The 15,318-nt window shown below is 40.1% G+C and overlaps 1 protein-coding gene across 5 annotated transcripts in view; it reads right to left on the bottom strand.

The window, feature by feature from the left end:
• The window catches only part of LOC143273001 (uncharacterized), a 222,495-nt gene that overhangs the window by 28,712 nt on the left and 178,465 nt on the right, over nucleotides 1-15,318 (bottom strand). The window contains exon 6 of one of the 5 annotated variants that reach the window (XR_013050784.1): nucleotides 5,688-5,848. The exons of 3 other annotated variants lie outside the window; for them this stretch is intronic. Coding sequence is in view for 1 of the 2 variants with exons in the window: in XM_076570714.1 (XP_076426829.1) it covers nucleotide 5,804 (1 nt within the window). In the remaining variant the exon portion in view is untranslated. Of the gene's footprint in view, nucleotides 1-5,687; nucleotides 5,849-15,318 lie in introns of those variants that run through there. One more of the 5 variants, XM_076570714.1, reaches the window with a different exon arrangement.

Genomic DNA, 15,318 nt, shown 5'->3' with positions numbered 1-15,318 from the left:
ATTACCAACTCTCTTTTTCTTAGCTGTTGGCTAATAGGGCTTCTGCTGTGGTAAATGACAAACCAATTTCTATGATGAATCATCAAAATTTGCTGCTTTGTGTAGATGAAAAACTCCCTGTGAATAGAGTAAAAGGATTCTATTATATTGCCAATGAGAATCTGGATGGCCTTCACTGGCTGTTCAACTCTAGTCTGGAACCAACCAATGATTCATTAGAAAATTATTTCCACCATTTGGAAAAATCTTAAAGGCTAAAGATGGGCACTTGTTATGTTCTCACAGCACAGAGTCTCAATACTAGAATAGAGAGAGTTCTATTTCTTGAGATGGGTCTAATTATTTGGCTCCAATTCAAGTATATAATAATAATTAGGCTACAAAACCTCATTAACCATGATAAAGAACACAAACTTTGAATCACTCAGGTAATGGAGGACATTCATATTTCTTCATTTAAAAAATATTATGAGTAGGAGACAAAATAGAGTTGATAAAATCTGAGTTAATTAAAACATATCTGCAAGAGCTGATGTACTGCTCAGCAGAGGAGCACTTGCTTATCATGTACAAACTCCTGGGTTCTGAACCCAGGACCAAAAATACTAAAAAATAAAATAAAGAGATTTTAAACAAAGAGGAAAAATATAGGTCATAAACCCTGTATACATACAAATCGGGACAGAATTCATTAAGAAGACATGAGTTACTGATACATTTAACAACACAGATGAAATCAAATACATTCAATCAAGTCCAAATTGATGGGCACTATGTTATTACCTTTCTATAACAGTCTGGGGGAAAACAGAGCCAAGGACGATAAAGATCAGAGTAGTGGTTCCCTGGAAGTGATGAATACACTGGCAGCAGATGGGGATGTTCTGCAGTGGTGAACTATTCGGTGTCCCAAGTACACCAGAGGCTGGAGGGCACAGCACACTTGTCAAGACACATGTAAATGACATGACAATGCAAACACAGCTATCTATACATTAAAAAATTGAATCTTTAAAAGGAAAAATGTGATCCACTGATGAACAAGCATCAGTTTCAACACTGCATTAAGCTGCCATAGACAGGTGGTTTCTCTTGAACAAAAGCAGAATCAACTTTTAGGAGAACACACTTTTTACAACTGCAGTATGTACAATGACTTGTCTCCTCATCCCTCGGCTCCCATCTTCCTCTGTTTGAGGGGCCACAGAGCTGAACACTAAACTGTGAGCCACGTTCCTTCTGCTGCCTCCTGAGACAATCAAGCTGTAAGAGCAGATGAGTGGGAACAGCAGCCAGCAGCAGAAGTCAGGAGTGACCCCAGCACGGCTCCTTCTCTGTCACTCAGGCCATTTTGAAAGCATCCCAATCCTGATATTAAACCCTCTCTGCCTGAAACACCTAGAGTGGCTTCTTTCCTTGCTTTCGTCTATCTCTGCTAACACAAATGCCACTTTAAAATGCCCCTTGCCTTGGTCCCCAACAGTAAAATAATTCACGAGTCAGAAAATATTTCATGGCCAAAGGGACACAACTCTTTGATTCACTCGATTTTTCGCTATTACCTACTCCTTGCTCACTAACTTGAAATCATAACTCATGTCAATTTAGCAAGGTCTCTTTTATAGAGACAGATTTGGGCTCACATGCATAACCAAGAGTACCACCCTTAAAAGCACAAGAAACAGTACTTTCAGAAGCCTCAGCAAAGGCTCAGAATTGAACTTGCTCATTCTTACCAGTCAGTTCTGGATACTCTATCCACTCCCAAACCAAGAACACACTATTGCCAGCTCCGGGAGGTCATAGTTCATGAAAACAAAACATAAAACCCTTCATCTACTAGTCAACTATCAGCATATTCATAGGTTTTCTGTTATCTATTACATGATGCTTTAAACTATGTATCTTTACTTCTCCATTAGCATGTAACTAGATTAGTTTAAACTTCAAATAAGCACTGTAGACTTGTTTAAAGAAAAAACTTCCCATGAGGCTTGGCAAGTATAGCCTGCAGTCTTAGGAATAAAACTCATTCTGGGATGCCTAGGGACTGAGCAGACTGCATTGTGACATCTCCTGGGCCGATATGTGAGCAAATCCAACCCGTTTTCCTACCCTGCTTAGATGCTTACATAAGCAGAGCATTTTGGACATGATGTGTGACAACAAGTTTCAAAGGGAAAGCATTCAACAAGAATAAGGATCACAGATGCAGGGTTGAAAATGCTTTGCCAGGAGGCGCCCAGTGCACGTTCCCTAAGGAACAAGTAAGACTTAGGTGCAGATTAGATTGTATGGGAGAGAGTTTGCATGAAGTAGACTTCATTGCCTATAAAGCCTGAGCTTCTGGAGGGGGTGAACGGTAAAAAGAAGCTCCTTCCCACTACTGACTTTTATTAAGAGTGCCTGCATGTTCTGTTGTGAAAGCCTTCCCTCTCCTGCTCTCAGATCCTAGGATCCCTAAGATACTACAGAGGACGAGCTTATGAGCAGAACTTCCCACACCTGGGGAGTGAATGATCTTGTAATGGTTATCCTTAGAAGGCACCTGCTACAGGATTTCCACATCCTAAGTGGAACATCCCTTCCCTCTTATATTCATCCATGTGACTACAAAAGACACAAACATGAACACTTGATTTCCAGAATCGTCTCCATATACTTCCTTTTTTTTCATGCCAGTGAGACTCTCACAGGTGGAATTCACCTAGATAATGCTGGTTTAGGCCAACTGATTCATTAAATGTAAACAAGCTGGCCAAGAGGAGCAGGTAGCCTTCTGCCTCCTTGAGAAAAGGACAGAATGTAGACTCACTTGTGCATTATGCAGTTTCTGCCTTTTCACCTATAGTGGGTACAGAAGTGCATAAACGGCTTCTTCTTATTAAAGATGTGGCTTTAATATGTTGCATATCTGTAGGTAATGCCATTCTCCTAACATCAACAGATTGGGAAGTTGCCATTGATTATGACAGGGTAATGATTTTATTATCTTTTACTTACAGGATCAATCATACAATCAGAGTCAAGTACAGGAATAAATGTATTCAATTCTAACCAGGAGATCTATTCACTTCTGATTTAAACTCTTTGATTGTCTAATTGATTTCTCCAAAATTATCTAGTTTAAAGTCAACTGCACTTACGAAGAACATTCAAAGCTGTGAAAGAGCATCCATAATATAACATTTATTGGACAAAGCAGGATAAATATATATACTATGCTTTCTACACTTTGAAAATGGTTAAACAAATATATCTAGAAATCCTAGAAATAAATACAACAAAATATTATCAGTACTTACATAGAGATGTCAGAGGTACTTAAATATTTGATTTCTTCCTTGTAGTTTTGAGTTTTCTACATGCTTTGCAACATACTGCACAGAGATGATCAGTAAAGTAAACATCACCAACACAGCCACACATCCTACACTCAGTCAATAAAATGACGCATGGATCTCTGCTGCTCTGCCAGGCCTGCCTGAAGCACAATTTGTTAGATCAGTGTCATTTGCTTCAAATGCTCAGAAACTGCAGCTGTGGGGCACAAGGGAGGAAGCCCACCTAGGCTCCCAGGACCAGGTAAAGAACTGATTTCAGAGTCAGTCCAAAAGGGATAAGACTTACCTGTCCAGCGAATAACTTGGAGGGAGGAGGGTGATGGCTTTAATGTTTCTCCTGCAATCTATCCTCTTTTTATTTCTAAAAATAAAAAGTGTTCCTTTCTTCCTTCTAAGGCAATGCATTCTCTTCTAAGAAAATTCAACTGTTTGAACATATCTTTTAACTTATTTTTATCTCCTGAAGGAATTTTTATTTGTAGAATATAAAAAATGGTAAAAACTAGACAAATAAAAACCCTAATTATACAATTATTATTTTTCTCTGAACATCTATGAAATAAGAATATGAATTCATTCCTTGTGGCCTTGCAGTCTGAATCCCAAGACTATGGGATCATATCTATCATACTATCAGTGTATGAGAATGATTATATATTCATGTATACAAAAAGTATAAAGATGTATAAACAGACATGTTTTATAAAATTCAAAATGGCATCAAGCTATATATGTTATATATGTTTATCTGCAGTTTGCATGTTCAGGACACACAAATTGCATACGCACTCTAACTTTATACTGCCAAATTATGCAAATTATAAAAACTACATGTGATACCCTTTACTTTGAAACTCTCTTTAGGATCTAGATAGAAGACCAGAGTTTAGTTCCCAGCACCCAAATAGGGCAGCTCACAGTCATTGAAACTCCAGTTCCAGATCTGGTATCTTATTCTGGCCTCTGTAGGCACCCTCAATCATAGAGCACACACACACATACACAGATACACACACATACATATAAAGATAATTTTAAAAACTTTTTTTAAAGAATATTATTTTTACTATTAAAATTATCACAGCCCAGTAGCATATAGGTAATGATAAAATGCATTCAAAAATCAAAGGTGTTTTCTCTCTTTCTTCAGTTGGGGGTGATTAGGGGTGTCTGTTGTCTTGTTATTATTCATGCCCTCTCATTACCTACAGATATTGTGTCCATTAAATAAGAACAGTTTTCTAAAAGAAGTAAATGCACAGTAAAAAGCTATCCCTACTATGTCACAGGCTCCCTTTCCAATGGTGTAAACAGATCACTTCTGATTCCAGTTCCTCTTATGTACAGTCAGCTCAGAGATTAGTCAACAGAAGTATGAGACACAATTTGAACTCAAAATCTTTTGGTAGTCACACTGAAAACAATCAGGACTTCACAGATGCATATACAGAATATTCTCAGTATGTGCAAGGCCTGAGCTCAATCTCAAACACAAACACACACACACACAAACACACACACACACACACACACACACACACACACACACACACACACACACGAGAGAGAGAGAGGGGGGGGGGGAGAGGGAGAGAGAGAGAGAGAGAGAGAGAGAGAGAGAGAGAGAGAGAGAGAGAGAGAGAGAGAGGCGGGAGAGGGAGAGAGACGGGAGAGAGAGAGAGAGAAAAGAGAATGGTAAATAGTAAAAATTGTTGTTAGTAACATTTATTATTTATCCAAATATATCCAAATAGTATAATATGGTACAATGTATAACCATTATAAAAGTCTGATATTTTATACTGCTTTCTTCAGACTGTCTAAAAGATGGTATGTATTTCACACTTAGAGCATATGTCAATTTGCATACCACATTTCAGTGGCTCAGTAAACAAATATGGCTCATGGCTACTTTGTTGGGAAGTTACTTCTAGAAAATACACTAATCTTCATTCTTGATTTGCCAAGTTAAGAACATCCTTGGACTCTATGCTATACCACTGCCTCCTTGTCTGCTCTCCAATTTGCCAAGTGTCTTTTTTTTTTCAAAACTAAGTTTTTCCACAGAAATCTAGAGTAGTTGTTCTCAACCTGTGGGTTGCGACCCCTTTGGGGTCCAAACAATCCTTTCACAGGGGTCGCCTAAGATCATCTGCATATCAGATAGTTACATTACAGTTCATAACAGTAGCAAAATTACAATTATGAAGTAGCCACGAAAATAACATTATGGTTGCAGGTCACCACAACATGAGGAACTGTATTATGGGGTCACAGCATTAGGAAGGCTGAGAACCACTGATCTAAAGCCTTGTGTTTAAACCTCTTTATCAGCTCACCATGCTGAGAAAGAATGAGCAAGGGTCCTGCCTTCTCCTCTTCTTTCTTTTTCCTTTCTCAAGCAGACTGCTCCTTTCACACAGCAAAGTTCCATCATCAAGGCTCTCTTCCAAGGAGTTTCTAGGTTGTATCAATGGACAGTTAAAACTGACTGATGTACATCCCTAGAAACGTTGAAATTAAAGAGTGGAGTATCTTACTGAAGCTTTAAAATAATATGACATCTAAAGTTCTCATATATATAATTTTAGGACAAGGATTTACCTGACTTATAAAGAGTCATGGTTATACTTCATCATAACAGCAACATTGAAACAGATCCTAGAATTAACTCCGCAGTACAGAACCAGCTGGACAAAATTTATCTCACAGTTCAAGTCCACACAGCAAGTAAACACATTCATTTTCATACTTTTCCCACATCGGCCACTTTAGGACAGACATCACACCAAGACAAAGACACAGTTGAGACTGTTTAGCTACCTCATCCTTTTTTATGGGAAGTCTATGACAAACAGCAAGTGAAGTGTGCTGCTACCACAAGGAGAATAAATATTACCTCAGAGCAAGGACAAGAATTTCAAAACACAGGAGTGAGATCTAACATGGGATCCAAGTGCACATTTAATTGTCTTTCTGCCAAGCTCACATCCAACCCATGTTATAACAAAGCTACAGGACTGAGTTCAACCTTCCTTCAATGTGCAGCCACCCCCAAGGAAAAAAGACTTACTTAAGAAGAAGATCAGCATGTGAACTGTGTCCCACTGATCTCAACTCTGCTTTCTCCCCAAACCTTGTTCACTAAATACTAAGAGTCACCTCTAATCAAAGTCCCAAAGTGAAATCCTTAGGAAAATGTATTTCTGAAGAAAATCATTCTCAAGTAATTATACATGTGTATTAGACAACATTTACATAAAAATGTGAATAACGTTATTTAATTTTCCAATTCAGGAAAACAAGCTGCTAGTTCTGGGATGGTTAAAAAGATATGTTACTCAGGGGAGATGATGATACAATGTTAAATATCTGTAATGAAATATAAAGGCCACCAAAACAAGAACAGATGCCGCGGCAGATGGTGTGCAATTTGCCTACCCAACATTCTTGCTTCTCATTTTGGAGGGTGATAGCAACGATCTCAACCAAAATGCTGTGCTTCCTAAGGCTTTCTTACAATGGCGACCCTGCTTAGTCTAACACAAAGATTGCTGAGATATGGAAGCCCCTCAATTTTTCTAATATGATGTAATTACCCCCCCCCACCCCCGCTTCTTTTTCTTCCTGCTGGGAATAGACACATGATACCTGGAGGTGTCGCATCCATCCTGACAGTGAGGACAAAATCCAGCTAAGAGTGTTAGAGAATAAATCGGGACAAAGCCTGGGTTGCTTAGGTTCACCTGTCTCTTACATCAGTATCAGTTCTGCATGACCTACCTCTGACCCAGATGCAAGAATAAATATGAATCACTGTGCTAAACACTGTGGCTCAGAGCTCCCTCAGATGAGTACTCTGGAAATACTAGAACCTCGGTGTCCCCCTAGTCACTTCAATAACTGACCATGGCAGAAATGGCATTCCCTTTTATAATACCAAATCTTAAAAATGAGTCCAGAACCTCAAAAACAAGACCTAGTGGTCTGACATGTTTACAAATGTAGAAAGCTACTATTGTGCTAACATTAAAATCAAATGATAGTGCTGACAGATCTGTGCACCACCCTGTAGTCCAGGGCTGGATCAACTGGCCAAAGGGCCATATTGGGTATGACATGAGAACTCAATAGCACCTTCATTAGCAGATTGTCTGGGATGCTTTGGTGACAGTGATAATAGAGCTGAGAAGCTGCAACAGAGATAATGATCTATGTATTAACTGGCCACGTCCAAAAAATGTTGATTTTCAAATACATAACGATTTATGGAACAAAACCTATGGCTATTTACACTGAGTAGGTAAGTACTTCTATTATATAATATAACCTTCTACTAGTTCAAGCATTATCTTGCTCTTATATTCATATCAAATGGGGGGGGGACAACTAAGTTTTTAATGTTTCAATGTCTTCAAAATTATGAACAAAGAAAGTGATGCCTTGGAGATGGGAGAAGGAAAGAAGACTTCTCAAGGCTGCTCTGACTGGCCACACACTGTTCAACATCTGGCAAGTTCTCCAATGTACAAAAATCCAGCATGCTTAAAATGTCCTTCAATGGACAGTGTTAAGAAATAAAATAGAGGCCCACTGGAGAAAAGCTCGCCACCTGACCAGCAGGAATGGACTCATCCCGTCACTCCTGACTCTGGGTTAGCATATCCATCCCTCTGTCTGCCAACCCATACATACAACCCATACATGGTTTGAGTCATTTGAACCCCATTTCTGGAAGCATTGCTGACTGGGTACTGGGTCTCTCTTGATAAACCTCCAAATAATCCATGAGAAATTTACCATGTTCACTTGTACTGCTGCTGAAATATTAGAGACTTATGCAAGAGTTCTATGTTTTTATATTAGATATTTTCTTTTGAGGCAGGTCTTACTATGTACTCCTGGCTGACATGGAACTTTCTGTGTAGACTAGGCTGGCTTCAAATTTCTAACAGTCCTCCTGCCTCTTTTTACTGGGTGCTGGGATTGTATGTATGCTCACTAACCTTATCTTAAAATATCTTTTAAGTCTTACATTACATTTAAGTTTTAAGAATTCTATTGTCTAATCTGAGACCTATTTATGTTAGATCTAAATAGTGAAAATACAAGCCTCACTGTCAAATGTAAGCTGGGAAACTGATCGTATTAAACCTCACTATTCCTGCTAGTGCTTGGTCTTCAGAAACTTTTAAAGCATAGTTTAAAATAAAAAGATACAGACCTGAATAATGGTAGTAGAGTTTTTCTTAACATTTAAGTTATATTGAAATAAACAGACTAGTCTACAGCTACCTCTCTAATTATACTGCAATTCACAGAGGCCTTCACACAAGCCCATGTAATTTCATGGGCTGGGAATGTGACGTGAGCAGGGCTTCTCTACCAAACCCACGTTAGACATCAAGACCTGTACTCAGTCCCTTTGTTCTTAAATTCAAGGACATGAATGCATTTCTGCTTGAATATGGCTATGTTTGCACCAAAAAGCCTCCGTAAGAGACTCCTAATAGGAAAGTAATTATCTTTTCCACTATGCCCTTCTAAAGCTCCCTCCTCCGAAGAGAAACCCAGCAGGTTGGGCTTGCCAAAGAAGTGTGTCAATCTACAAGCCTATGTTCTAAGTTATGTGCATGCTCCCCGTCCCCAGGGGCCCAGAGATATGCACATGGGCAGCTAACCACACACCCAATTATGGTAAAAAATCACATCTAAATTCTGACTCTAAGAGCCAGAGATGCTTTAAATGGGCAGATGGCAGGCCAAGTTCACGTGATCTCAGTATCAAGGAAGAAGCAAAATATAACTAGAAAAGCAACTGCAGAGCTATGAGTACCTGAGGCAGCCAGTTCTGGAATGAACAAGGCCTCCTGTGTAAGGAAAAGCATTGAGAAACAGGCAAGGTCCTGACCACAGACACTGCCTCAGAGAACAGCAAGGCAACACAGAAGGGGTGCGTTTGCCACAGGAACCACAGTGGGTATCAGGACCAAGAAGGAGCTGGCTTGTGGCACAGATGGCTTCCAGGTTAGGGAAGCTCAGCAGGATACAAGCCCCACCTGCCAGCCACATGGCACAGATAGGAAGGAAAGTAGTAAAAAACTGGGACAAGGATGGAGTAGGTGGAGTCAGGTCAGGCATTTGCAACTCTAACAAGTGCAACACCCAGCCAGACCTCCTGCGCTGCTGGAAATGGCCTCAGGCTGAAGGGAAGTTTCTGTGGAGCCCACTGCTGGCTACTTATTCAAGAGCACCTCCTACTGTGCTGCCTGCTGGGCACTGTGTCCCAAAGGGAGCAATGGGTCAGGACTCTCTGCAAGGCTGGTGGTTCTCAGACCTAGTTGCTATGTCAATTGGCCTTCCCCAGACTAAGAGAATCAACTGAATGGACAGATACAGAAAAGGCTACTTTGAGAGACTGACTTATATAATCACAGGAGCTTAGAAGCCCCACGGTCCACAGCCTAGAAGCTGAAACCAAGGAGAGCCAATGGCCTGAGAACCAGAAGCAATATCTATGTCTCCTTCCAAGTTCAAAGAACCGAGAACCAGCAATGCCTGTGACCAAGGGCAGAGGGCACACCAGATCGGGCAGACTGTGTCTGCATGCTTCTTCCATTCTGTCATTCTAATAGACTTTCCCTGGATTAGCTCAGTGATTCTCAACCTTCCTAATGCTGTGATCCTTTAGTACGGTTCCTCAGGCGGTGACCCCCAACCATACAATTATTTTCATTGCCACTTCATAACTGTGATTTTGCCACTGTTACTAATTGTAATGTAAATATCTGTGTTTTCCAGTGGTCTTTTTAGGGTCCTGACCTACAAGTTGAGAACTACTGGATTAGATGGGGATCCCTGCTCACAGTGGGGAGCACGATCAGCACTCATCTGGTTTCTTTTGGGAAATACCCACAAGACATCCTCAGAAATCATGCTAACCAGCTGCCTGGTACCCCTTCGCCCAATCAAGCTGACACAATAACCCTTGAAATAACCCTTGCTCCTTAGAAGCTAGTGTGGGTGGAGTATTAGAAATCATCCAGTTTAATGATGTATGGAGCTGTTTGTGAGCCTCTTTTCTCCTGTGACTCTTCTGAGGGCTAAATACAGGTCAGTAGATCTGATGAATTGGGTATCTGGTGTTAGCATTAGACAGACCTGGTTCTGCTAACTCAATGTCAAATCAAGTCTATAAAACATTTTCTTGATGGTTTTTGCACATTATTTATATGTTAAAATGATGTTAGTATGAAATTTTTGGAGCAAAGCACTATTAATATTAATTTTACTGCTTTCCTTTTTACTTTTTAAAAATGTAGCTAGTATAAACTTAAAGGTCTGTATGGCTAACCTGCTGCTTTTAGAGAGCACTACTCAAGACTAACTGTGACTGAGATAATTGTTGTCATGGATTACTTTATGCCAGTGTGACCTACTCGATAGATAGGTGACCAAGACGTAGCTTATAGGAGCTAAAGAGAAGCCTGAAAGTGATCTTTCTGAGCAAATACATAAATAAATCACACTAAAAGAAAAAGTAGGAGCCACAAAAGAAAAATGTTCTACCCCACTACCTCTTCCCATCCCGTATTTAAAGGGATTTCTTAACCAGCAGAAGACATAATGCACAGAGCTTTGACAGCCATTATACCGCCACGAGGATGGAAAAGCCAGGGTCATTGATTCTAGCAATGACTTAAAATTAAAATAAGACATTCCACCTCCAAATTTTGTGTCAAGTAAAAAAGTAAATATAATTTTAGTGAGGCAGAGCCAGGTGGATCTCTGTGAGTTGGAGGCCAGCCTGGGCTACCAAGTGAGTTCCAGTAAAGGCGCAAAGCTACACAGAGAAACCCTGTCTTGAAAAACTAAAAAAAAAAAAAAAAAAAAAAAGAAAGAAAGAAAAGAAATTTTAGTGATTCTGAAATGTTACTGTGCATACAAAAGAACATCGAAGAACCTGATAAAATGCAGATTCCCTTTAGCACATCTAAGGTGTTCCCTAAAATTTCAATTTCCTAACAAGCTTCAGGTAACATCTATATAAGCAAGCAAGGACTCATAACAAAACTATTGACATACTTCAGGACATTTTGCTGAAGACATTTCTAACAGACAAATGAGGTATTGTCAACCTTTGCTCTGATCAGCAACAGGGCCATCTTCATACCAAGGCTAGAAGCAGAGCCACAGCTAGACAAATGGATAGTTAGGCCCTAGAAATCTATCCTCTTCCCAGAAGACAGTAACTATGGGAGTGAGGAAACTAGAGAGATGGTTCAGCCATTAAGAGGACTGGTTGCCCTTCCAGAGAATCAGGATTTAATTCCCAGCACCCACAGGATGACTCATAACCATCTGTAACTCCAGTTCCAGGGAATCAAACACCCTCATATAGACTCCACAGCACTAGGCACACACATGGTACACAGACATACATGCAGGAAAAAAAACACTCATACACACATGCAATAATAATAAAATAATAATATATTTTAGTAATATATTTTTATGAAAAGAAAGTAACTATGGGAATAAGAGAACAAGAAATAAGGGCCTTGTGCTTATATGAGTTTCTTTGAAAGATACTGGGGTAAAAAGACTAAAAATAAAATCAGCTTTTCCTACTACTTGACATGTATAGCTACTTCTCTGCTAGTACACTCTTTAGTCCGGAATGTACTGGGCTGGAGATGTGGCTCAGTTGTAGCGCACTTCTCTAGCATGTGAGAAGCTCTGGCTTTGATCTCCACTCCTGCCTTCCATAAACAGTTTTCACAGTATTGCTGGTTATAGAACTGGTTACAAAATCCTTTCTTTTCGTAGGTAATATCATCAGATGAATGTATCACAGAACATGCTTTGGGGTTGTTATGCATTATTCAGCTCATGAGTCAACAGAAAACACCGTGATTGCAAATTTTTATATGGTGCAAAATATACAACACTGCCTAGGTCCAAATTTTGCAGTGTTGCACATACAAAATGTAAGCTATGTAAGGAAGGACAAGCCACTTATACTGCAGAGATCATGAGACAGGAAAAAAAAAAAAAACAAAAAGAATACCTGCCTATGCCACAGAACTATGGCAAGAATAACATGCATCCCTGTCTCAAATGACATTTATATGCACAAAGCTAAAACTTAAAAAAAATAAGCTTTGACCAAACAAATGCCTCCAGCATGCAGATGACATCATGAAGAAGATATGAAGGCTTTCAGAATGGAAGAGAGCTTTATAGTGCCATAAGCAGCCTGAAGAAGCAGATAGAAAGAAGAATCGACTTCTAAAAAAGAAAAAAAAGAAAAAAAAAAGAAAGAAAGTAAGGCAGTTCTAGTGTCTTCTGGGTTTTAGCCCTGATAGATCCATCTCCACCTTGGAATTGGATAACAAGTCCATTGGGGTTGTCCTTAACCCTAGCAACTGTCAAGAGTAGTATGGGGACATTATTACAGGAGTCAGAGAGATGGTGAGGGAAGGTGTACTGAGGGTGGGCCTTGAGGAACTAGGGTACAAATGTGGTACTCACCTAAAAATGAAGAAGTCCACTGCAGTTTTAGAACATTCACTAGGTTGGAGTAAATATTTAGTGTACAAACACAAAGCCAAATAACACAAATTCTAACTTGCCAAGAGAATTGCAATAAAAGGCAGATGACTTGAAGTTAGGTGAGAAGTGTCAAGACTAATAATAATCAATGGACTGCTCTGTAAGCCTCAAGTGATCACAGCGTCTATTCTCAATCTTACCAACTATTCCTTTTTCCCACTTCAAGAATCTATTCATGTTAACCTGGTGTATTAAAATATAAGCAAATTTGGTATGCATTTCAACCAATAAAAAAGGCTCAGAGTTAAGGGGACTTAGATGGCTTGGAAGACAGAAAAATGCAAATGTCAACCACATGAATGACGGCAGGGTTCAAGTGCTCTAATCAGCATATATATGTGCTCTCACACTGGAGGTGTACATAAGCACACAGAATTATAGTGATGGTTCAAAATACACAATGTTGATGTCAAGCAGACATTCCTCTCATTCTCATGATTCACAGAGCTAAAATATCAGGACACTGTCCATACACCAGTAAGTATCTCAAGAACCAGCACATTAATTCTGCTTGGCCCAAACATTATGTGCCATGAAGCAGTGATTGACACAATACAAAGATCAATGGTGTTTCCTTGTAATAAAGTAAAAGATGAGGAAATCCAATAGTTTGGATCTTAAACACTACTTACATGCCGCATGTTAAAAGCTCATAAGTGGATATTAGCTGGAAAGTAAAAGATAATCAGGCTACAATCCACAGCCTGAGAGAGGCTAGGTAACAAGGAGGGCCCAAAGAGGAATGCATGGATTTCCCTGGGAAGGGGAGATAGAAGAGATCTATGTAAACTGGGACGGGAGGGTGGGGATGGGAACATGGGGAATTGGGCAAGATGGAGCGGGAGAGTAATGAAGGAGATGTCTTTATTGGGGTTGGGGGTATTTCGGGTTAAGGAGAAACCTGGTGTCAGGGAAACTTCCAGGAATCCACAGCTAAGACTCCTAGCAATAGTGGAGAGGGTGTCTGAACTGGCCATTTCCAGAATTATCATCAGAGAGCTTTCTTCTACTAACTGATGGAAGCAGATACAGAGATCCACAGCCAAGCACTGGGCCAAGCTCCAGGAATCCTGTTGAAGAGAGGGAAGAAAGGATTGTAGGAGCCAGGGGTTGGGGGAGTCAAGTTCATCACAAGGGAACTCACAGAAACGACTAACCTGGGTTCATAAGATCTCACAGAGTTTGGACTGATGCCTGCATGGGACCAACCTAGGCCCTCTGCATATGTGTGACAGTTGTGTAGCTTGGTCTGTTTCTGGGACTCTTAGCAGTAAGAGCAGGGCTTGTCCCTAAAGCTTGAGCTGGCTCTTGGGAACCTATTCCCCATACTGGGCTGCTTTGCCAAGGCTTAATACAAAGGGAGAAGCTTAGTCATACTTCAACTTGATGTGCCATGCTTTGTTGACACCCATGGGAGGCCTGTTTCTGAACAGAAACAGCGGAGAACTAGATAGGGGTGGCAAAGGGGAGATGGGGTGAGGGAACAGGAGGAAAGGATGGAGGGGAAACTGAGGTTGGATTGTAAAATAAATGAAAAAAACTTAATTAATAATCATTTTTTAAAAGCTCAGTTCTGAGCCCATGCCTACTGGAAGGCTCAGAACTCAAAGAGGTGGGGCCCCAGCCCTTCATCTTCTTCACTTTGCCTTTCTATTCATGAAGTAGGTAGGCATAACCCATAAGCAATAGGGTCAGCCACCCCCTCACTGAGACCTCTAAATTCACGAGCCAAAATAAATCCTTTCTTTCTACATGCTGATTGTCTCAGGTTATCGTGACAGAAAGCTGACTAATACCGAGTTAGTAACAGTATTCTTGTGTAAATTCTATTAGCAAGAACTAGAGGATGCCTTCACAAGCTGCCTCCTATTTTATCTAAGCCCAAGGGAATGAGACCAGGCCTGGAAGGAGGAATGGTAAACTGTCATGGGGGCCTGGAGCACCTGCCTCCTCAGGAACTCCAGATGTGGCTTATCCTAGAGTTATCTCCAAATTAGACTTTCAGGACCCTTTGTCTGTGGCTTAGAGAATTCGAGTGGCCTATGAATGAACTAGTGGAAATAAAATTCTATCTTTGAACTCATCTGGCTTTAAAGTCTGGGGTTCTTTGCAAATCTGGGAACAGGCAACAGACAATAGTTCTAAAAGAACCTGTGATTCTGTCATCTACATGTTAGTGTCACACTATGGCTGCTGTAGTGTGTTGTGGTGCTACTTTGAAATGCTGGAAGCTGAACGAGCTAACTGCTAGATACTAGAGTGTTTAATGTATGAATATAAAGATGCAGAAATACTATTCTATCACAATTTATAATACTTTTGGAGCTGGTTTACAAGATAATTTCCTTGGTAAATCTAT

Source organism: Peromyscus maniculatus, chromosome 4, assembly GCF_049852395.1.
Source record: "Peromyscus maniculatus bairdii isolate BWxNUB_F1_BW_parent chromosome 4, HU_Pman_BW_mat_3.1, whole genome shotgun sequence".
NCBI lineage: Eukaryota > Metazoa > Chordata > Mammalia > Rodentia > Cricetidae > Peromyscus > Peromyscus maniculatus.
Note: the sequence above shows the minus strand (reverse complement) of the source record. Positions and strands in the feature narration are given on the sequence as shown.